General features: G+C 38.5%; 1 protein-coding gene across 1 annotated transcript; it reads right to left on the bottom strand.

The window, feature by feature from the left end:
- Positions 1–1,292: 1,292 nt before the first annotated feature.
- On the bottom strand, positions 1,293–11,012 carry GORASP1 (golgi reassembly stacking protein 1). The gene is made up of 9 exons (XM_084282691.1): positions 10,718–11,012; positions 8,760–8,840; positions 7,500–7,703; positions 6,422–6,508; positions 5,932–6,062; positions 5,240–5,378; positions 4,456–4,600; positions 3,930–4,085; positions 1,293–3,255 (listed from the first exon to the last, which is right to left on the bottom strand). The coding sequence occupies exons 1-9, from the start codon at positions 10,778–10,780 to the stop codon at positions 2,975–2,977; spliced, it is 1,287 nt and encodes a 428-aa protein (XP_084138817.1). The 5' UTR covers positions 10,781–11,012; the 3' UTR covers positions 1,293–2,974.
- Between the last annotated feature and the right edge of the window lie 12,799 nt (positions 11,013–23,811).

Raw genomic sequence — 23,811 nt, 5'->3', positions numbered from 1 at the left:
TCATGTAGATTGAGTAGATGGACAAACCTCCTGTGAAAGTTTTAAGGGGAGAACTAAGTCATTGCTGTCAGAGTTTTGGTATTTCCACAATCCTTTTCAGTAGCTGTTCACCTTCGGGTCACTAAATACCTTAATTCTCAAATTTAGCTGGAATTAATTGTGTATCCATTTTGTTAAGAAAATTTGCAGATTTATCTCTAGGATGCTTGTTTTCAGATGGTGAGTTCTGAGTGCGAGGATCATTCCAGTACAGGGTTATGCTGCCTGAAGTTCCTATGCATCAATTTACTTCGGAAGGGAGGGGTTTGGTACTGCCCTTTGAAGTCAGCCACACTTGGAGCAAGGCTTGGTGAGATCACTCACACCTTTGAGTAGCTGTATCTGGGTGGAAGGAGGATCCTGTAGCTTCTTGAAGCACCCATCAGCCGCTTGACCACATCCAGGTGCTCTGGCTCACTCAGGTTGTGAGAGGCGGGGCTCAGTGGAGATGAAAACAAGAGCTTTACCTAATCCTGCTCTAACACTTGAGCTCCTGGTGGCCTCTTTGGATTTAGCATCTGCCAGACTCATGGCTTCAGGCTTGACTATTTAGGGAGCAAATCAGGTCTGGAGGCTTATCCTGTTGTCTGGGGCAATACCAAGCCCCAGCTGTGCTGCAGCCAAGCTCTAAAATTCATACAAGGTACATTAAGCTAATAACCCTCCTTTTTTCCGTTTTGCCTTCCACGTGGCTCTGCTGAGCTAATCCTTCTGTCTCTGAAAAGAACTACCACTGTCAGGTGTAATAGATGCCCCCAAATATACAGCTGCCATATATAATGGGAGCAGTAGCTGTTTGGGACAGCACCTGATTGATTGTAGGTTTTCTTTTTTTTTAAATACGCAACATAAAAGTAGACCAAGCCATGTTAACACTAGCTCTGTCTTCCATTCTACTTGTTCCAGATGGAGATTAAATACTTTTTTTTTTTTTTGCAAGTGGCCTCTCTTCACAGGCTTTGTGAGGTACTTTTCTTATAGCAGTGGAACATGGTACTGGACTTCCCCTGATACTCCCTTCCTAAAATCAGGAGCAGTGAATGTACAAGTGGCACATTGTCTGTGTCAGGTGGGGTGGCTGTCCTGGTGGCTGTGCTTGCAGCAGGAAGGAAAGGCAGCAGGCCTAGGGCTCCAGGACAATTGGATGCTGTCCCCTGTAGCACAAGATTTGGCACCAGCCTTGCTGGAGTTTCTCCTTTTTTTTTGTAAGGTTATATTAAATTATTGAGCTCTTTCATTTCTGCACCCACAAGTAAAAGAATACTTCATTTCTCTTTATTTCAACAAGGAGATACAAAGCACTCAGCAGGTACTGTCCAGAGTTTGTCAAGGGAGAAGGAATTGGGTTGGAGGTTACTGTTCACCTAGTTTAGCTGTCATTTAAGTGCTCTCTATTACAAGAATCTAACACACTACTGCTAGAGGTTAACACTCTTCAGGATTTTCCAAACTGGCATATTAAACAATTATCCTTTAAATGTTATGAAAAAGGAATCAAGTCTTCAAAAACAGAAACCACCTCCCCACATCTAATTAACCATGAAGCAGGCTAGACAAAGACTGAAGCATTATGCTGTTTATTCCTGTGACATTTGAAATTATTTTTGACATTTCCTGCTCTGAAATTTCGGCAGGCTGCTTATGGTACAGCATCACTTAAGTGTACTGCTACAAATTTAAAAACAGGGTTGATAAAGGCATACTGCTAGAACCAGCCCTAAACAAATAATAACAAAAAAATCAATAGATGTCCTAGCTGTCTCAGAAACGTACCATTAAATTACGTTTAGTGTTCGGCTGTTTGCTCTTCTATCAGCCAACTAGGGGAAGAAAATAAATTTCATTTTAGCAGTACGTAAATAACAAATTTCTTTCACAGACCACGCAGACTAAGTTTCAAGTCCTTTAATTCTACTATCTGTACCTAGGGCCTAGGTATTTTTCTTTTAAGCAGGAAGAAGAGGCTGTTTTGACCATCCTGACCTATTTTATGGGAAAACAGTATTTAAGACTAACACAAAGATTACAGAATATAAAGGACAAATTTTGTTAAGTGTTATACTCATCTGAGACCCCTCTTGTGTTGCTACTTCATCTACACCGTTTTGTTGAAGCTGAGCTGTTGCAGGTAACCCCTTTTGACTGCAACTCCCCATCCTGCATGGTTACTAGATCTCAGATGAGTCAGACATGTTGCATCCTGAACTCTATAGGGTGCAGTGTAGGAACACACGAGAAGGGGAAGAAGGGAATTTGACACTGGCCTGCCAACTACATATACATTAGCTCACAGATTATACCTAATGTACCCGATTCCCTTAATTTACTGAGGATTCTCATCACATTAGGTGCACTAACTACTGATTAGGAATACCTTCACTCTGGATTTCAAATTCCATGACAAGTCATGGCCCTGCAGCATATAAAAACACCGTATTTTTCATTGTTCATTTCATATTTGCCGTTCACTATGTAACACACATTCAGAAGCTACTCAAAAGCAAGTTTAAACAAAATAAAGCTACAAAAAAGCTTAGTGTTGCTGCACCATGTTCTATTCCAGTGTCTTAATGATTTGTATGAAAATAGTAACTAGATAAATAGAAAAGCAGAAGAAAAGCTATTCCTTTGTCACTACAAAAACCAAGACGTATTCAGCTCTACTGAAGACTCTGGTCTCCAAATGGTTTTTGCACTAGTTTTGCCTTTCATTTGATTTTGGACAGCATTTCAAAGGAGTTTGAACACAGATCATCTATTAAACAATGATTAGAGAAGACAATAGAATACGTATGTCTGAATATGATTTTCTGTTTTTTATGCTATTGTCTACGCTAACAAAATAGAACAGCTGTAATTCTTTCAAGATCAGAAAAATACTCCAAGCTGTAGGATTACAGCATATGGCCATCTGTAAACAAAAGAAGCATCCATTTCACTCATGACCTTGTGCAGCTTCCTCCTCTTTCTGTTCACACGTTTCTTCATCATCAGGTTTCGTCAGAGTAGTGGATAATGAGCTCTCAAAACTGTTTAAGAGTACTGTTTCTTGGTTACTGGAATCAGTTCCTAGTGTTGTTTTTGAAGAAATTTCATTAGGAAGAGTAAAAGAAGGCAAAGAGGAAGCTGTAGGCAGTAGGTGGTCCAACTCAGGCTGCTTGGCTGAGGCTTCAGAATACATCATCAAATCTTCAGGGTTTGGAGTTGTGGCATTCTCTGGAAAATGAAAAAATAGTTAAACAAAAACAAATGAACACCAAAACCTGTCCAGCTAACAAAAAACAATGCCTCTGGTTACCACATATCTAGAGCATCACCTTGAGTGAGATACCTCTTACAGGAACATGACACAGATTCACAGCTGCCAAACACATGACCTGTTTTTACTCAGTTCTGCAAAAATCCATAAAATCTGATGATGCAGTAAATTTTAAGAGATACTTAGCCATATGGCCTACTGCATGCTTATGCATGGAAGAGCATCCCTAATATGAAATTGTTTTGTTTTAGATGGAGAAGTCATTATTAGGACTGCCTCTTTTTCTGCTTTTAGAATTGTGAATACAAGCCTGTGGTACAAAGACTTACTTACACAGAATTTAGAAATACCAACTTTTAAGATCAGGTTAATTTGGATCATCACTGTTTTAAAATTAATGAGAGATGTTCTACAACTTTATAAAAAAAAAAAAAAAAAAAAAAGCCTGTTACTTTTTGTCCACTTCTATATCTGATTTCTGCTGCTATAATCATCTCATTTTAGCCAAATCTCCTTTCTCATTTTTCTTAAAAATAGCTTAATTCCCAAGATCATAATACAGTTGATCAGGCATGAGTAGCTGCCATTTTAGAGATTAGGTCAGAGGCCTTGAAGTCTTGAATACACTTACCTAAATAAGCAGAAGGTTCACTGTTTGACATAAACTTTTCAGCGCCTACTAACGTGTCTACTGTTGGCATGGTGAAGGAGGCAGATGAAGACACGTTGGACACTTTCGTTAAGTCAGGGAGTTCAGGAAGTGAAATACCAGACATGTCTAGAAATCCTGAAAAAAGGAAGTGTTCCAGTACCATTTTAGATTAACACACAATTCCAGATTCAAAAAGATATGTCACGTGCAGATTGAAATCATTTAACTCTGTATTATTTATTAGATAAACACTACTGAATTTAACCTATCAAGTCAGTGGAACAACTTTTACAGAATCTTAACCTTGGTAAAGCTCACAGTATCAAAATTATACAACTCTGAAACCCCATGAAGTCAAAAAAACTTTACGGAAAACATCAATGCTCGTACTTCTGCATTTAAGTCTCAAACTTCTTTAAGACCTTACTTAAATGCCATCTAAAGAATTTCAGGGGACTCGGGTAAGGGGCAAGGCATGCTGGAAAAAGCACACAAGAAAACATACCTGGATCCATAACTCTCTGGAGAGGGGGGGGAGAAGAAAGTGAGCTTTCTGGCAAATACCCACTCATTTCTTGCCCTGTGGAATGGTCCAAGTTCATAACTATTTCAGAGGCGTCACTTTGAGAAGTAGGTGCCAACAACGGAGTCTGGAATGACATAATAAAAAGGAAAAGCATCTTTTTATGCGGCACGTTTCACCTGAAATCAACTTTCCTATGACAGTGTTCTGCCTCGGTCTCATCAATTCAGAGAACTTGATCCTGAACCCAATCATCACACTGCTGTTTAGGACTGGTTCCAATGTACCCTTTCCAAGACAGTGTGTTCTTAGAAGAGCAGTTGATGCTTAATTCTTGAAGGTGCATTTTATTTCCGACTGAGAAGGGATTCTACTGTGGTTCTCACTGATTGACACAGGTGTTGTATGCATGTCATCAAAACAGCAAGTATCTGTCAAAAATGTATTTCAGCCAATGCTGATGAAAAACTAATTGGAATATCTGTAATTGCATCCAAATACCCAACTACAATAAAGAATACGGAGGGAAAACCAGAGGGAATTTTGAGGAAATAAACAGTAAAGCTTGGCAAAGGGAATTTAATTTCTCTTTCACGCTACCCTTCCTGTCATCTGCTTGGCATTACTTTCCCTTCACCTAAGTCCATTTCATTAAAGCAAAACTGTGTGCTGTACTCAAATATACTGTGTTATGAATATTAAAACAAGCTGAAGTCTTTGAAATTCCAGAGGACATGCCATAGACACAATCTTATTTCTTACATACCTCTGTGTAACCATTAGTAGATGGTGTAGGAGTTGCAGTTTCTGGTAAGGGTGAAGGTGGTTTGCTTTCTGGCTTTTTCTTTGATAAAGACTGCGTTGGAATTCTGTGCAAATAGCCATAACCAATACCACATCCTAAACTGTGCAAGGAAAGCAAAACAAGATTTAAGAAAAGGTGTTCTTAACAAAGCTAGCAAGTGTTTTGAGTTCTGACTCTAAAGCAAAAAGAGTTTGAGTCCTTAAACTATAGCAAGAAATACCTACCTGCAAAAATCATTTCAGTTACTTACAGTACACAAGGTCTGCAACTGGTATTTAACAGATACGTAGCTCAGCTTTTGATTAACTATTTTCTATATCTTTACAAAATATGTAATCTGACCTGATTTGGATTTTGTTCTTGATTTACTGAATGCTTGACTGCAAGAATGCAGTCAGTAAATCCGCTATCAGGGAAGTGAACACAGGTTTTGCCATCAGTGTCAACTCAAACAGGGTTAGATCCAGAACACGCCTAATTATTAGTTCTCTTTTTTTTTTTTTTAATGGAAGAATGAACATTTTTCTGTGGCAAATATAAGGAAATAAGGCTTAAGTTGAAAACAACAAGCTGTAATCGATATTTTTAACAGGAGCTCAATTAAAGCGAGTGTGTAACCTGTCATCAGCCAGTGACAGTCTGGAGATCAGTACCTTCCTTCTCCACCCCAAGCTCCATTGGGAGTCACAACTACCTCTCGAATGGAGTCTGCTTCAGTGTTATAAACCATCAGCTTCAGCGGCTTTCCCTCATGGGATTCAATCAGTGAGAAGAAGTCCTCTGACTACGAAGAAAATAATAGTAGTTATTAAACCCAAATGTGTAAGATGAGGAACTGGACGCAAATTAGCATTTCAGGCATTTAATTCAACATGAGATAGTAAAAACCCAAAGACAGACTAAAATTCACTAATGTTGTTTGATCTTTAGGGGCATCATTTTGTAATAGTCAGTTTTTTTTTAAATAGTAAAAAAAAAGGTACCTCAGCCTTTAAGCATCTCCTAAACATCAGCCTCACGAAATCCCCTAATACTCTCCCCCATACATTTGATGTGTACGCAGTTACAGATAGAAGAGAAACCCTACAACATAAACATGGCAGGCATGAAAACAATCACTGCTTGAAGGAACATGCACCCTACCTCCTGTAGAATCTGATCAGATCCAACAATGTAGTCAGTGTATGGCTGCAATCCAGCTACAGCTGCAGGAGATGCAGGTTCAACATCCTGTGAAAGAATGACACGTCATCTGTGCTCACAGCAGAATAAGTTACCCAGAGATCAAAATGGAAAGCTAACTCCAAGAACAACAGAAGGAAAGAGCATTTCGTTTATGGGACAAAAAAAAATAATCTTGAACAGTTTACATACAGGTCTTGTAGGATAAGCTGAATAAAAAAAGACCAAGAAACTACCAATTCAAAATTCAATACTTCAAAGATGTTGAGATGCATTTATTTTTTTAAAACAAACAGAAACATAACAAAATGGTCAGTCTTACCTGAGCTGTTCTACACTTCCATCTGTCCCTCTTAATTTAAAGTCTGGTGGGTTTTTTTTGGTACTTTCTATATATGAAAATTACTTTGATGAAATTGAGCCAGCAGAAGCACCAGCTGAACCAAAATCCTTTTTTGCTTTTGCCACTGATTCAACATAAGACACAAAACAGCCTTCTCCCCATCATACAGTCAGTGTGGTCTGATTGGAATGTAGTTAATTTTCTTCATAGCAGTACTAACAGTTACCAACGTGTCCCTGTTCAAATGGCTCAGATGAGCTTTCAAGACCATGTTCACTTCTTGTGCGTTCAGCATTGCACTTCTGTACTCAAACTACTCTTAAATAACTTCAAAACAAAGTTGCATGAGCAGTAACTAACAAGCCACCAACTGAGTTCACTGTACTCAGCATGAAGATGCAGGTGAAATTCTTATGCTTTATCTATAAATCCTTATGAAAACATTCCTAGAACATCTCAGAGCATGAACTACCACTTTTTTCAAATACTAAGTGGCACATTTCATGTGGCAGAAAATGAAAAACCTTATTAAAAAGTTTCAGGTTTGAATAGTAAGAAACCTTTTCAATGTTTATGCTTCATGCAGAACAGCCCCAACAACACTATATTGGTATCTTGCAGGAAGTTTTCAAATGGCAATTTACATTCTGTTCTTAGCTTGTTAGACAACTTGTTGGACAAAGAACTATGTCTCACCAAAACATGCCACACGTGTTCATTGGCTCCCTGGAAACTGCAGAATCTCACGCTGGCTCCAAGAAGACCTTGTCCTCCCCACATGTTACTGGGGACCACCTCCACCTCTCTTATTTTCATTGTTTTGATATTATACACCTCCAGCTTCACTGCTTTTTCAACATTTGCCTTCAGCAGATCCTTCAACATATTGTTTTCTTTATTCTGTAGAGCACAGAGAGAGATAAATGCTTAACATTTCTAATTGTACTCGTAACACAGACATCACACTTGTGGCAGAATTTGAATACTAAGAACCAAAACAGTCATTAGACTCTACATTTTAAGATCAGAACCAGCAGTTCAATTTTCTAATAATAGAAAGATGTCAGTACTGTCAGCTCATGTTCCTCTATGAAAGTAATTACAACTACTCAGTTTCATCGCTTACTTTCCTTTTCTTCCTAACTGCTGCTGAGTAACATAGGAATATTAAATCTTAACGATGCAATCAAAACAATAAGCAACAACACTTCATGCCTGATCCCAGTCTTTACTCCATAACCCTTCAAAAAAATCACTGCAAATTGGCTGTGGAAGGACAGACTCTTTGGGAGCATCTTAGCAAACTACAGTTATTTCTGTAATGTCATCAGATTGACTGATCTTCCATCAAAATCTGCCATTATACTGAGCATGTCCAGAAAAATAGCCGCACGAATACACAATGAATTCAGCTTCCATGTAGCCAGGATGAAGCACAAAGCCAGAGCTGTGAGCCTTATTAACCAAAACAATACATTCAAGTTTACTCAACTCTTCTTTGGCAACGCACCATAGAGAACTGCATTACCAGCCTTAAAGTATGAGCTAACTGGCCACGTGGCGGTTTTCTTCCCGTTAATGATTCTTTTTCATATTTTATCAAATCTTGAAACAGGTTTGCTTAAACAAATGTTCAGCTCTTACCATTGACTCACTAGTTCAATAATCACCTTGTGGCAGAAAATACGCATGAATGAGTAATATCATAAAGATAGTGTTAATCTGTTAAGAAGTTAAGGTGACTAAAGGCTCTTTCATCAAATTCGTATCCAAGCAGAGAAAAGACTTAAAACACTACCACGTTTTACTTTGCCTTTTTAATACCATATCCATGTCCAATACAACATGCTTTCTCTATTCTGACAGCTTTGGCTTCTACCTTTCATCATTACAATAGCCATGCTTTATACAGGAAAGAAAAAGAAAAAAAAAAAAAAAAAAAGAGAAAATACTTACAAGCCTAGTGTGTCCTATTGCAATGATGAAATCAAAGAAAGGTTCCAGTCCTCCTTGTTGAGCTGGGGAGTTTTCCTGAACCTGCAAAGCATACAGGTTTTTTTTTTATTACTATACATGGCTCTGTGGTTACATTAAGTGACACAGTGTTAATCTTTACACTTGATTCAATATTTACTTTTGACGGAACCAGAAAAGAGATACCAAGTGACAGACCTTGGGAAGCAGTCCACGATTGTGAATTTATTTTTTACAGAACTAAGAACAACAGGTGGCCGAATTAAGCTGCCAAATATAGGTTTTAAACACCACATAAGAAACAAGCATTGCAATGCAGAGTGCAAAGCATGGAGTAACTAGTAGTGAAGACTCTGGAGAAGGGCTTAGTTTTCCAAGTGCTGCTTGGGGATTTTCTTCCATGCTACTAATTACCTGAGCTCTTGGAGAGTCCCCAGTTAAAGTACGGCTTTTTACATAAACACAACTTCCCACAACTTACTGTACATTAGAATAGGAACATTTAGAAGAGCATGCTACAAATGCATGGCTAACAACTTGATATATGCAGAGTATATCCTCTTAGAAACATAGCAGCAAAGCAACTTAATGCTAAGGGAACCACTGCAAACATCCTAACACTGCTTTACTGTTCGCGAATGCCACAATACAGCCTGTAACCTGCAACATACTTGAGTCCTGAAAGCCATCCCATGCTTTCAGTGGCTAAGTTACAACCCACACATCATCTAAACCAAGAAGTTCAGAAGTTTCATGTACAAAGGCACAACTGCTACATTTTGTAATTGGTCTCATGCTATATCGGAAACCTTTTCGCTATTCAATAGATAAAGCTGAATCTGTATTGGGACTACTCTCATGGCTGTCTATGTAGATTAATACATATATTAGCATAGTTCAGCAGAAACTTTAAAAGTGAAAATTCATGCTTTATTGTCAAACAGTCAAGACAAGCGATGATAACCATAATGGGTGAAGGAAGCATCAACTTTCACCACAACCATAAAGCGCATCAGTAGCAAACTGCCATATTACGCTGAACCAAGCTACGAGGTTAAAAGAAAAAAAGATCTGTCTACACTCCAATTCTAAATAACATGCAAGAAGACTTACAATAAAACTATCATATACCAAGGATTAAAACGTACAGAAGAAGAAGGTGGAAGTTATTACAGAGCTCACAACACCTGTCCAGATGTCTGAGAGCCATACAGATTATTGTATGGAGATGGAAGTTGCAAAAAAAGCCTGCAGTAGATTTCAAAACTAAATGACACCCTGGCAAAATTTGCATGAAATGCCTGAAGGGAAAAAAAAAAGGGGGGGGGGGACACGACAGACTGCCTCCTGCACATCATAGGTCACAAAATCCAACAATCATCACTCAGTCAACAGACAACTAAGCAGTTATTGTGGACTTAATAGAAAAGGGGGAACATTTTATGACCGATAGTCTTTTCTGACAGAATTAAGTCAGTGAAGGAGGCTGACAAAAGCAGACGAAGCGAGCATACCGATGCCCCAAACACATTTTTACAACGCCGGGAAGCACAAACTAGTGATGGAGCGGGAAGCAGCACGTTTGGGGAAGAAAACCAGCAGCTAAATGCAAGCACGGCTTATTTCGGCTTATTTAACAGCTTTTAACAACACGGCAGAGGGAGAGGCTACGGCAAACGAGCCGCCACACGGGCGGCCTGCGAGGAGCGGCCCCGGGTGCAGGGAACCCGGCAGGGAGTGAGGGACCGCTGCCGGTGAAGGAGCCCCGGAGCCTGACAAGAAGTTTTGGGGCTCTCCGGTGGAAGCCGCCGGGCTGGGGGACCCCAGGACCTGCCGGCAGCCGCCGCTCCTCCCCTGCCGCCGTGGCAGCCGCCGACACGTCGCTCCCTCCCGGCCATCCCCCCTTATCCCCTCGGCGGCCGCCGCCGCCTCCTCCTCACCCCGTGGACGTGGAAGCCCTCGGCGCCGCCGTCGGGGACCTCGGAGCTCGAGCCCAGCCCCATGCCCACCAGGACGGGCGGCGGCTCAAGAGCTGTCGGCGGGGAGCATCGCCCGGCCCCGCGGAGGCCTCGGCGAGCGGGCGGCGGGGAGAGGCGGGCGGGCGGGCGGTGTGAGGCGGGGCCGCCCCGCGCTGCGCCAGCGCCGCCGCTTCCCGCCCGGCCGCCATTTTGTTGGGGGCGGGCAGCGCCATGACGGGGCTGGGCTGGGGCTCCCCGCCGCTGAGGGAGGCGCCCCCTGAGGGAAGGAGGGAAGGCAGAGATGGATTTTTTTTATTATTATTTATTTATTTTATTTTTTCTTTACGTACACTCGTAAAGCTCAGGGAAATAAACGAATAGTTGTCTGTTCTTCTCATTTTGACCGCCTTTTAAAAATTATACTCCTCTTCACACAATCACAGAGTCATTAAGGTTGGAAAAGCCCTCCAAGATCACCTGGTCCAACCATCCCCCTACCACCAATGTCACCACTAAGCCATGTCCCCAAGCACCACATCCAACCTCTCCTTGAACACCCCCAGGGATGGTGACACCACCACCTCCCTGGGCAACCCGTCCCAATGCCTGACTGCTCTTTCTGAGAAGAAATGTTACGGTCCATAATGACATTATTATTTTTCATAGAATAACAAGATGGTTTGGGTTGGAAAGGACCTTAAAAATCATCTAATTCTAACCCCCTGCCATGGGCAGGGATCCCTCCCACCAGCCCAGGCTGCCCAAAGCCCCATCCAGCCTGGCCTTGAACATTTCCATGGATGGGACATCCACAGCTTCACTGGGAAGCCTGTGACAGGACCTCACTACCCTCTGAGTAAAGAATTTCCTCTTTATATCTAACTAAATATAAATCTCCCCCCTTCCAGTTTAAAACCATTATCCCTTCTTCTTTCACTACACTGATAATGTATTTTACCAACACACTTAGCATATTTCAAAAGAGAAAGTGTTTCTGTGCCTTTTCTACCTGTAGGCATATATTATCTATTATGCTCAAGAAATGTATTTCCACTAGCTGAGCCAATTTGCAGACTTGGAACTGAAGAAGCAAATCAATGATCCAGTGTTGCTGATTTTCAAGGCCTGTGGAGCCTTGTGTTTAGGTAATTATTAAGAAGTGGTGATATTTCCGTTCCCCTTGAAATTTCATCTGTTCCACTCTGCTTTACTAAGGATGAATTCTTCTGATTCTGCCTTTTAGTCTTAATCTTCAATAATAGAAGAGTTCTGAAAGTTTTCAGAGTAATAGTAGTGATTTGAAGCAATACTATATTAATATAGTTAAAGTGCCAGCTATATTTCATCCATGGGTACTTTCATTTTGGTATAAAAACATCCATTTTAGTTAAATTAATTGGTACTTACTACTTGAACCTCTGAGATGTCATTTTTCCAAATGATCCATCCACATAATTCCTGTGTTTCCAGTGCGATGCACAAAGACAGAGTAATAAAAAAGCTGTTTCCTCTATCCTTTGCCTTTTCTTCCAAGTGAAGGTCTTAAATTCCCTGTCACTTCAATAACTATTTACACTCAAAAGCCATACGTACTGGCTCATCTTGACCAGGATATTCTTAGGAGCCTTTTTTAAGTCACTTTTCCCTGTGTAATTTCCAACGTGGGATTGCAGATCTGTGCATTATATTTACTGAGTGTGTGGTAGAAGTGCATGCAAATATTTAGAAATAATAAATTTGTCTTAAACATTTTTCTGTGTTTCCTGCTACACATATTTGGGAACCTTATTACACAACTATATCTTTTCTTAAATTTTCTTCAAAATGTCTTTTATAACAGATGGGCCAATGAAACACTGTGGAGTTATCACATAATTGTATTTCTACAAATAATAGAAATCAATCTTTCTTCAAACATGCCAAAAATGGATGCCAGAGTCTGTAGCACACCTACTAACCAACCATAATAAAAAATAAGTCTAGTGGGTACCTGAGTGTTACATTCTTGGGAAGGGTCAACATGCCTTTGATAAAGGAATGTATTGTCTGGCAAATCTACTGGATTTCCCAAAGGGGTTAACAAACATACAGGAAGGAGTGATCTGGCTGTTTAGATTTCCAAAAGTCCCCTATAAATGCCTTATCAAGGGCTTTTAAGGAAACTAAGCAACCATACCATAAAGTATCTAAACAGAAGATAAAAGTAAATGATCACTACTTGGAAAGATCATCCATGAGGTAATGCAAGAACTAGACCCTACTTTCCTTCATATTCTCCAAAGTTTGGAAAAAGGGAATAGCAGGAAATGACAAATTATACTGATATCATGGAATTATTGAGAACAGTAAAAATAAGGAATAAATCTAGAATTACAGAAAGATCTTAAACTATAGGCAATATCGACTATGTAGGAAATAAAATCCCAGGTATAATTAAGTGTAGATAAACATAAAATCATCCATATGGTGGAAAATCCTGACCAATTTGATGTATGAAATGGTGGCCTCTGAGCTGTTCAACAACAGCCTGAATTGAGACCTTGAGTTTACGAAGTGTCATTTCAGAAATCAGAAATAACAAAAAAGCAAATCCACTGAGAACTATATAGGAAACAATAGAGAATAATAAAGAGGACATTGTTGAATTACTATATGAAGTCATAGTTTTCCTGCATCTTGTCTTCGCACTTAAAAAAAAATGTAGAAATGGGAAAGATTGAAAATGGGCTTTAAGAATGATTAAAGGTATCACTAGTTGCTCATAGGTATTATTATGATAGGTAAACCAGGGCTTCTGCATTCGGATGAGAAACAATTGAAGAAAGGATGTACTACAAAGTACAATTTGCAGTACAGAGAGCATAGTCAGGAGATGAGTGTTTGCTCTCTTTCAGTTTAATAACAAGGGAACTGTTGAAACAGTGAGGGCACAGGTGCAAAGCAAGCAAAAGGATGTGATTTTTCATGTAACACCTAACTGAGTTCTTCAGCTTCCTAACCCAGGAGCCCGTAATGCCAAGAGTTTATTTGGACCCAAGTAGGCACTTGGCAAATTCACTGTAGAAAAATAAAGGGAGGGCCAATAAGTACACAGAAACCACTACAGCAAAGGATGTTTTCTGAGCTGAAACCATCTGAAGGCTGGGAGAGCATTTGAGGGAAGTATCATTTGTACTTGTCCCAGGCATAGTGTTTGTTCACCACGTGCTTTAGAGTTGCTGTTGCAGGCTGGGAGCAGGCTAGATGTGGCTTTGGTTTGACCTAACTCAGTTGTTCATAAGTCAGTGCTTCTTATCCCTTTCTATTCCGTGTACTTTACAAAGCTATTAGAGAAACACACATGCACTGAGAACAGCTTATTGTGGTAGAGCTTGTAAGTGAAATGAGTTACTAGTTAGACTGTGGCTCAGGGTTCATTTATACAAATCACTTTTAAAGTGATTGCTAATTATGTTTGAATCAACCATCCATCTGCAACATCTCCACAGGTGAAATACAAAATGCTAACTCACAGCTGGGAAATGACAGAACCGTTCCGATATTTCATTCTCTTGTCTCTTGGCACTCATTTATGCACACAAAAGGTGTAAAAACATAGGCAAAGTTTTTTTGTGTTTGCTTGTTTTCTTTTGTGTTTGTTTTTCCACATGTTTTACATATTACTTCTCAGAAGTTTGACAGTATATTAGTCCAATATTTTATCCAGTTATCCATATTAAATTAAGAGTTGGAGAAGGGAAGAAATCTAGAGGTGATTTGATAAAAGCAGGTATATTTTAAGTACAATTTTGTCCCATTTGCTAGGTACCAGAATTATACTGCTGTCACTGAAATTACCGAAAAAATGAATCTGCCTTGAACCACTCTTTTGCAACATGTTTGTATTTATTCAGAAAGATAATTTAGTTCATGTTTATTTAACACTTAAGCCGTGTTCAATTTGTCAACTTATACAGAGCTTGGAGACTTCAATACGTTACTGAACAGCAGCATTACATAGGAGAATTTGTAGTGATCATGTTATGATATTCTTATGACAAGAAATCAAGTTCTATTATCATGCATATATCTTGAAGTAGATTCTGTGCTACAACAAAGATTTATGTTGACTAGTTGCATAGGTGTTTTTAGAACATCAACACAAGAGTATTCCAGACCCAAAAGAAAACACTAACTAGTAGCTATTTCTTCTACTACAGGTAATAAATTTTAGGAATACAAAGATCCTGAAGACACAGAACATTTACAGCTCCCATGGGAGTGACCCAGTACTCAGCAGCAGTTAGGGCTCAGCAGAAGTCCCATCTAAGGTGATGGGAGATTTACATTCTATATCAGAATTGTATATTATTTTTCAGTTTGTCTTTCTGCAAAAAAATAGTTCATTTTTCAAAAATGTGACTTCTAGAGGAGGAGAGTTTACTAATTTACTTTCCAGTCTGGCAAATGCTGAACAATTTTGATTTCAGTAACACTAAAACACATTTAAACCTTTTTTTTTTTTTTTTTTTTTTAGATTGTGTGGCTGGTTTAGAGCTGGAAAACAAAAGAAACAAAAAATGAAGGGGAAGGGACAAATTAATTATATTGCATAGCAATATTCTTATAGCTTATGTGTAAAAATGTTGAAGTGCTAGACAGAATGCTGAAAATATCCCCGGCAGCTAGAGAAGTAGTGTATAAATGGTATCTCATCCATAACAAGACAGAAGTTCTCATTATTTAGAAAGTAAAATGAAATAATCAGACTTCTAGCATAATACAAAAAAAAATACATAAACAAATGTACTTAAGATTATTATTATTTACATTTTTGTGTTTAATATAAAACCTGAGAAAATTCATTGAATTTTGAGTGGATACTTCTACATAAATCTAAACCACATCCTCTTTCTGATGAGGAAAAATATTTATGTTTTGGTTTTGTTTGGTTTGTTTTTTCTGCAGTGGGAAAATAACATAGTGGTCAGGTGGTAAAACTTTCATCAAGTCTACTTACAGTTTGTTACAACTTTGGAGTTACTTTGATGTAACATGCCAGAGGCAAGCAGACTGGAATAAAAGGCTTTCTGAACACGTCTTACAGATAACTCCACTAAAAGGTAAATCCTTACCTACTGAGGAAAACATACAATGAGTTTGAGGAGAGTTTCAAGCCTCGTCTTCCTGATTACTCTTCATTTATAGATTGTGTTAAACAGGAAACAGTCTGCATTTAAAAGATTTTCCGAAAATATATGAAGAGGACTGTCTGGTCACATCCATGACATTACACAAAGTTTACCATTCTGCACTTTGATGTAGTCAGAACTGGCTGTTCTGTAACTATTAGATGGAAATTGCTGTCAAGTTTCTTAGTAAATATGTTTTGAAATCTTACTCTTTAAATTTTATTTTGTTTATTGTTTACTAGATGCTAAAAATAAGATAGTATTATCTTCAGTAAACGGCCAAGAGTATAATTGTAGTTGTTCTCCAAAATACTTTGTTGACAGAGGAGTATCCTTTTATAATAAAGTCAGTACATGATTTGAAACAGCTAATTGGTAATGTGAAATTAAAAACATGACAATTGGCAAGTCATTAGAAATATATTCTGACTTTTACAAAGGTTTGAGCTACTTGAAATAATGCAGTTATGGCATTTTCACACAATGAAATCCATATGAGGTCTTCGCTTTTGCAGAAATTGAATTTTGAAAGAAATGTAATTTGTCTTTCAGGGTAATGGAACTAAAACAATGTGAGATGTAACTGACAGATTCTGCCGAGTATTGTAAACATTGAGTGCTTATTCTTCAAAGCTCTTTGTGTGTTTAGCAATTACAACTTGCTTTCAGGATTGGTCTTTTCTAAAGTTCCCTCTGTAAATGAACGTTGATTGGTGAAATGTGTGCTGACCATTCTAAAACACGCTTAGATATGTCGATATAGGTATACAAAGCTGCAGCTGAGTTAGTCATAGGTTCCTTTTTTGAATCAGTGGAGAAAACAGGCACTTCAAGGGTGTAGCCTTTACAATTATTTTCCCTGCACATTGTACAAGTTATTGTTCAATATGACAGAAGTATTGTGTAGTACGAACAAAGATCTTTGGCTTCTTTCAGAACTGTTTTCTGTAGAACTTATCAGAAATTCTAAAGGTGATTGACAATGTTAAGGCAGAGTTTTCGTATGTACAACACACATAAAAACTCTGAATGATTATCACCTCGATAAAAGGACAGGACTTGCAAAAAATTGAATTTTGCAATCTTGGAGAAGCATATATAAGAATATTTCTACATATAAAATCACCAGGCAGTTATAATCGTTCAGTTGTATCCAGTTTTGTTGATCTTGTTGTGCTGGTGTCTTTCCAGCTGCATCTTGTATTCACAAGAAAGAAACTGTATTCAGTACAAATAACACATTGATGTTCACTGTTAAAGAAAGTTTGGGTATTTCCAAAGCTTCTTCACTCTAGAGTGAAGCTCAGTTCAGTGTAGCAGTACAGAATAACACATGTTTGACAGACTTTTTTTTGTCATGTCACTGAGACTTGCAAAGACTAAGCAATTTATATATTTGCTCAGTTACTGTACCAGCATGCCGGTGCTATCAAAACTGCTCAGACTGGTAGGCAAAGGTGTGTCCCATACAAACAGAGGTCTTGGAAATGTTCCAGCCTCAGCCTTTACACTCTACCGGGTGATGGAGGAGCCTGGCAGGCTAACTGTGTTGGTAGCAGTCAAGCAGTAATGCAGTTATGAGCAAATTGAAATAACTTGGATAGCGTTTGGATTAAGCCTCAAAGCTTCAGGGGCGAATAGGTCTCCCGTTGGCCCTATGCCAGCCCAGAGAGGATGTGTCAGATGTTCCAGGGCATTTAAAATGGCTGTGTAAGCCTGTGTTTAAGTGTCTAAGTAACTCCCAATTGAGCCTGAAGAAGTATTCTCCTGATACAGTGTGGCTTTATACTACCAGGCGAGCTGATTAACCCTAGGTTCCCCCGTCTGGTGGTCCTTTACAGGGCTTGTTCTGGTATGTGAGTGCCTCTCTTTTACTGGGGAAAACAAAACTGGACATGCTGCTCCAGGAATGCAGTCTAACAGCTGCCAAATGGAGGAGGAAATTACTTCCCTTGACCTGCTGGTTACACTCTTGCTAATTCAGCCCAATGTGTTAGTCTTTATTTGATGCAAGGGTTCACTGTGCAATTTGCTGTTCACTGGTACTCCAAGACCCTTTTGTACAAGGTGCCCCCCAGCCTGCACAGTTGCACATGGTTTTTCCATTCCTGAGGGAGGACTTTGCATTTGTCTTTGCTGAACTTTGTGAAGTTTCTACCAGCCCGTTTGCAGCCTGTCCAGGTCTCTCTGAAGAGTAATCTTGTCCTCCAGCATATCAACCACTCCCCCTAGTTGGGTAATACCTGCAAATATAGTGTGAGTGCACTCTAATCCATCACTTAGGTCATGAATAAGAATATTGAACTGTAGTGACCTGAAGCATGCCACAAGTATCATCACAAGTGGGACCTGACAATCCACCCATCCACTTTATTATCTAGTCATCCAGTTCTGACATCAACAATTTGGCTATGGTCAAGATGTACAAACAACATCCACTGCTATCCTCCAACCCAGCCAGTCATCTCACTCTGGTAGGCATTGGGTTGGTCAGGTGCAATTTGCCCTTGGTAAATCTGTACTGGCCGATCTCAGTCACCTTCTTGACCTTCATGACTTTAAGGAGTATTTGTACCATAACTTCATAACACGAGAAATATACTGGGAAGAAAAAAAATACAGAGACACTATAGTTCAATGGCCATGCTCTCCCCATGGAGCACAAGTCAGGTTTGCATCCCTACTCTGGTTAATATGTTATTTATGCAAAATGAAACAGCTTCAGTGGGGAATGACTGAAAGAGATTGATCTTGTAATACCAATACTCTGCTGTTTGGACATAAATCTGGTGGTTGGAGACTTGAATTGAGTTCTCTGTTTTGGAGCAAGAAAAGGTGATGTGAAGGCAGGTGCCCCCTCCTCAGGTGGATGCCCAGAAAATAGACGCAAGAGGAACTGCTCTGAAAAATTGCCAGAAATTGTTGCAATTAATATTTCAGTTTCATGAATCTCTCTTACACCCTTTTTCATTTCTGCATGCTTTTGAATTGCTTCAGAGAACACTGAAATGTGTCTCTGGAGCAGCCAGGTTCAACTTCTTCTCAGAAGCAGGTGGCAGCACTGATTAACATCCAGTCTGATGAGCACTATGTGGGTCAGAAGGACTATGTACAAACTACTGGGATCTAGAAAAATGTGTTAACATATACAACAGCCAGCAAAGAAAGTCTTTTTAAAAATCTTAGTCAACATCTTATTCATAGTATCTGTACACAAAGTGAGTGAAATTGTTGTTAGTGTCGTGTCCATAAAAATGTAAACAAGAAAATATTTATTGATTTTTGGACACCAAAGAATCATCATAGGTGAATTCTTATATCATATTTCTTGCATTTGAATGGAATATGATCCAGAAAGGAACATGAGTACGAAAATGAAATACAGTCATGTTAGCCAGTTTTGTGCTTATTTATCCACACAATAAAATGCATAAAATTGAGAAATATTTCTAATCTATGTGTAATAAAGTAAATCACCAGAAGACAGTAGCATAACTCAAATGTAAATATCAGGTCACAAAACAAAGGAAATTGCTCGGATATAGTTTTCTATGAGCAGTAAACTTAAGTTTTAAAGCCCATAAAATATGGGCTTGGAAAAACTCCTATTTACATTTGGGAATGCTTGCTTCTCAGGTCTACTAAATGGTAGAAAATAGCACTGAATTAGATATGAATTCCATCTATGCTTTTACTGGCAGCTAATGATATGGAACATATTACAAGCTTTAATGTCTAATAAGCACATGTCACTTCATATTAATGGAACTGCTATTAATATTTTCCAAGATTACACTGTTTTTTTGGCCATCTTCTTATTTTTTGTACTTGATTTCCTCCATGTTCCTTCTAGTTGTTTATTCCTAAAGGAAATAATTTTAGCCCTGCCATTTCAGATATTTAGTGATTCACATGAAAAAAATCAGTAAAGAATCTAATTTGATGAATATTCATAATTCCTTGGAGATTGAGATGGCTGTTCTAGTGGGGTAATCTGTCTTTGGTGTAATTATAAATGTAAATGGGAATTGTCTTGGAAAAAACTGAGCTACTCTATCTACCATAGAGGTATTGCAGAGCTCAGTAGAGAGAAAATAAGAGGCTCTTGATAAATATTAAAATGTTTATCTATATATATTATTTTAGCTACTTCTAATTTTATCAGATAATAATGAAATTGGGTCTTTTTTTGGGGGGGCGGGGGAGAGAAGATCTTCATCATGTGAGCATCGGTGAATCTTTCTTCAAGGCGACAAGTGCAGTCAAGTTACAACAATGGTACAAACTGATGTTATTTAATCATTTCTGTCAAGATCCAGTAACTATTTTCCCTGCCTACACACCAGCCTGTATTTACGTATTGTTACATAAAACTACTAATAATGAAATTGCTGTCATGACAGGTTGGCATCCCTGAAGCTTTTACAAAAAAAAAGTCATAGAAAAGGAGTGAGGCCTGATGAAAAGCAGAGGTCTGTATCCCCTAAATACAGTCCTTGGAGGACAGAAGAAATATTCACTCTATATATACATATGAATAATGAATAAAAGTTTGCTTTTCGTGGGTAATTGTATTACAAAGTGATGATGTTGATCCAGCTGTTACAATGTGACACCTAATGATGGATTTGGCCCTCTCTCTTCCTAAAAAGTGGAGATATCCCACATGCTTCATGGTAATGTAACCATTAGTAATTTTATTGTGTTTCTGATAATGTCTAAAATAACCAAACTTCTAATATTATGCAGTACCTGTCCATATGTAGAACTGTTTGTTTGTACACCACCTTTTTACATTTTTTTGGCTAGTGTCAGATCTCATGTTCAGGAAATAGAAGCAATCAACAAGCAATAAACCTTTACCAGAATGTTTTAGAAAAATCACCAACTTTCTGTAATCTGGAAGTCTGTGTATTTGTTTGTGTTTCCACTCAAAGGCGTGTTTTTTAACTAATAAGTAAAAATATGCAAATTCTATGTTCTTAATTTCATTTACAAAATTGTAATTCTCAGTGGAAGTCAGTATTTTCAGGATATTCTTTAGTGTCACAAGTAGAAATGAATAGATTTGAAATATTTTAAAAGAGCTTTCTGTTCCAAGAAGCTGAAAATCTTAGCAATATCTGAATTCTCTTTGGCCCTGTGACTCTGCCATTTATTTTGCTTTACTTTATGAGCCTTAGCCTCCTGCCAAGAGAGAAGCAGTATTGCTGTATCTCATTAGTTACAGCCTCCAAAACACAACAAAGTATTGCATAATTTAAGTCAGTGTTTAAGTTTTGCAAGATTTGGAAGCATCTGAGTTATTGTAATGTTGAGATAAAATGTACTTTGTTGCTTTTAATTTTTAGATAACTTTTCAGCCATGGAAAATAGCTGATTTGCTGAGAAGTGATAACCTTGATAAGACTGCATTTTTATTTGAAATGGTGAAGAAACAAACAATCCACTTGATTATTTTTAGAACTGGAATGTAACTACAGCAAAGGACTGGTAAGGCATGCAAAGTAATACTTGTGCATGTCAGACTTTCAGAGTAGCGCCTCAGAACCTCTCTGCAGATTATTTGACCACTTTAAGGCTTGTTTTTTTTTTTTTTTTAAATGAATGGAGCTATTTCTTCATATGCACAAAAACCAATCTAGTGATTTCAGATTTGCTTATATAAATTAGACCTGGTAAAAATACAAACTTCTTAATAGGACAACATTTTTGGAAGAAGGAGAAAGTGTTGGAACATGGAGATGGAGAAAGCTGTACGTATAGTGAAATATGGTGCTCCAAACAGAAGAGAAGCCTGTAAATGTGAATATATCCATTTCAGATGCTTACTTAAGAGCTTTAATTGTACGTACTCCTCTGTCTGAAAAAAAGAAATTGTCAGATCTGGCTTAAATTATTTCAGTGAGCCAAGTCTCTACCTGAGATGTTCTCCTGTAATGTAGTCAGTAAAAGAATTCAAATTAGTCCTGTAACATACTTTAAAAAGCCTCTTTTTATTTGGGGGATCTCAGAACATTTTCTAAACTGTTGATTATTGTATTCTACAAATCTGGGTTTGTTACCTGTTTTCAGGTCATGTATATAAACCAAGGCAGTTCTTAGTCTCTCTGACTTTAGATCCTTCTGGTGATTGGCTTTAAAATAAAAGATTATAGTAGTAGGGTTCCACATCTAACACATTTCTGTAAATGATATATTGAAATACAATGAAACAAAATTAATCTGGACTATATAATCAATCTGATAATGAAAAGGTCATTTGGTTTGGTTTGGTTTTGGTTTGTTTGTTTTTTGATGTGTAATGCATTACAACTTGATTGCTGAGAGTAGGTCTCTGAAGGCATAAGTGTCTGAGATGTTTTAAACATGTGAAGACACGATAGAGAATATATTGCACAGATCTTTCAGCCTGCACTGGACTGTCTTTGCAGCACTGATTGAAAAAAAATAGTTTATTATGTAAATGTCCATTTTTTCTTTTATTTCTGCACATTGATGTCTAACTACATGATAGAGAACCAAGCCCTTCAAGAACTGGCTGTGCTGAAGTGGGACGGTGCTGCTCTTCCTCCTGCCTTGCGTCTTGCATGTGGTCTACCTGCTTCTTTGCATAGGCTCTGGAAACCATCCAGTTCCATACCTGCCTGATTCGTCTTTCTACAATGACAGAGCCAAAATGCAAATAATTTTTTCCCTGGGGTAGTGAATCAAATCATTTTACAGTGTGAGATGAAAGGTCCCAGAGCTGTCTCCTTGTTGCCAGGAGTGGAGTGATAACAAGGCACATTTTTTTTTTGTAGCAACAAGCTGTTAGAGCAGCCCAGCCATGTATGTAACATTACCCTTGGCACAGCTGATGGAACTGGCCCAACTCATCAGTTTTGTGTGATGTTAAGTACCCGTAACCGGAGAGCACATGAGCCAATGCCCCAATGCTGTATGCTGCTCTAATTATAAATTATCCTTGCCAGTTGCTCCAAGTGATCCCTTCCAGGCTGCAGTTGTTAAAGGAAATGCTGCTTTTTTTGAGTAATGCTCCTCGTTATTTTATTTGTCATCATCACCATAGTATAGGTGTATCTCTGTGTATTGTGCTAAGCAACATGTTTAACATTTATCATGACCAATCTATTCTCCTGCTCACTATCTTGCAAAAGGAACACTGAGCATTTAGAAAAGCTCTTGGTTTTGCTAGCATTTGGGGGTGAGATTAAGAGCATCAACTTTGACATTTCAGATAGAAGTGTGCAGAAGTGTAAGCATCTGTCTTCCAGAGAGGGATTTGAATTGGCAGGTTTCCAGCAACACATACCATTGATGGAGTTTAAAGTCACTCTGCACCTAAACTAATGCACTCAAATAACTGCAGAAGCACTCTGTCTAAGCCTATGAGCAGAAGCTAGGTACTTAAGCAGTCATGATTCAATGCAAGAGTTGTGGTACAGTGAGAAAGGTAAACAGCCAAACTTGTTCTCCTCCAAGCCTAACTTCCTCCTTCCTTAACAGTTTACGAGGTTGGGACCTGATTTGTGTCTTCTTTAAATGGTTGGCTTTGCATGAATGTATGCATCAGGACTGGCAGGAATGTGGTCTGTAAAACTGTAGGAACTCTGTAGCTATAAATGAGTGGATGTCATATGTATAAGAACACCTGTATGTCCATCAATACATCATAAAATTAAATATCTACCTAAAGAAATTCATACACTTCCTATTCTTTATAGATTTGCATATGGAAGTATGCTGACTGTGAACATTTCAAAATTTTCCTAGAAGACTATCCTTTCTCTTTGTGTTTTTATAGGTAAATATGGTAACTTCATGTTGAGAGGATTGATTGTCCTCAATTCTTTTCAAATAGGCACATGGGATGAGCTAATCCAACTCTGAGATACTTTCACA

This window comes from Netta rufina (genome assembly GCF_964035555.1).
Source record: "Netta rufina genome assembly, chromosome: 2".
NCBI lineage: Eukaryota > Metazoa > Chordata > Aves > Anseriformes > Anatidae > Netta > Netta rufina.
The sequence above is the reverse complement of the archived record's forward strand: the minus strand, read 5'-3'. Positions and strand labels throughout refer to the sequence as shown.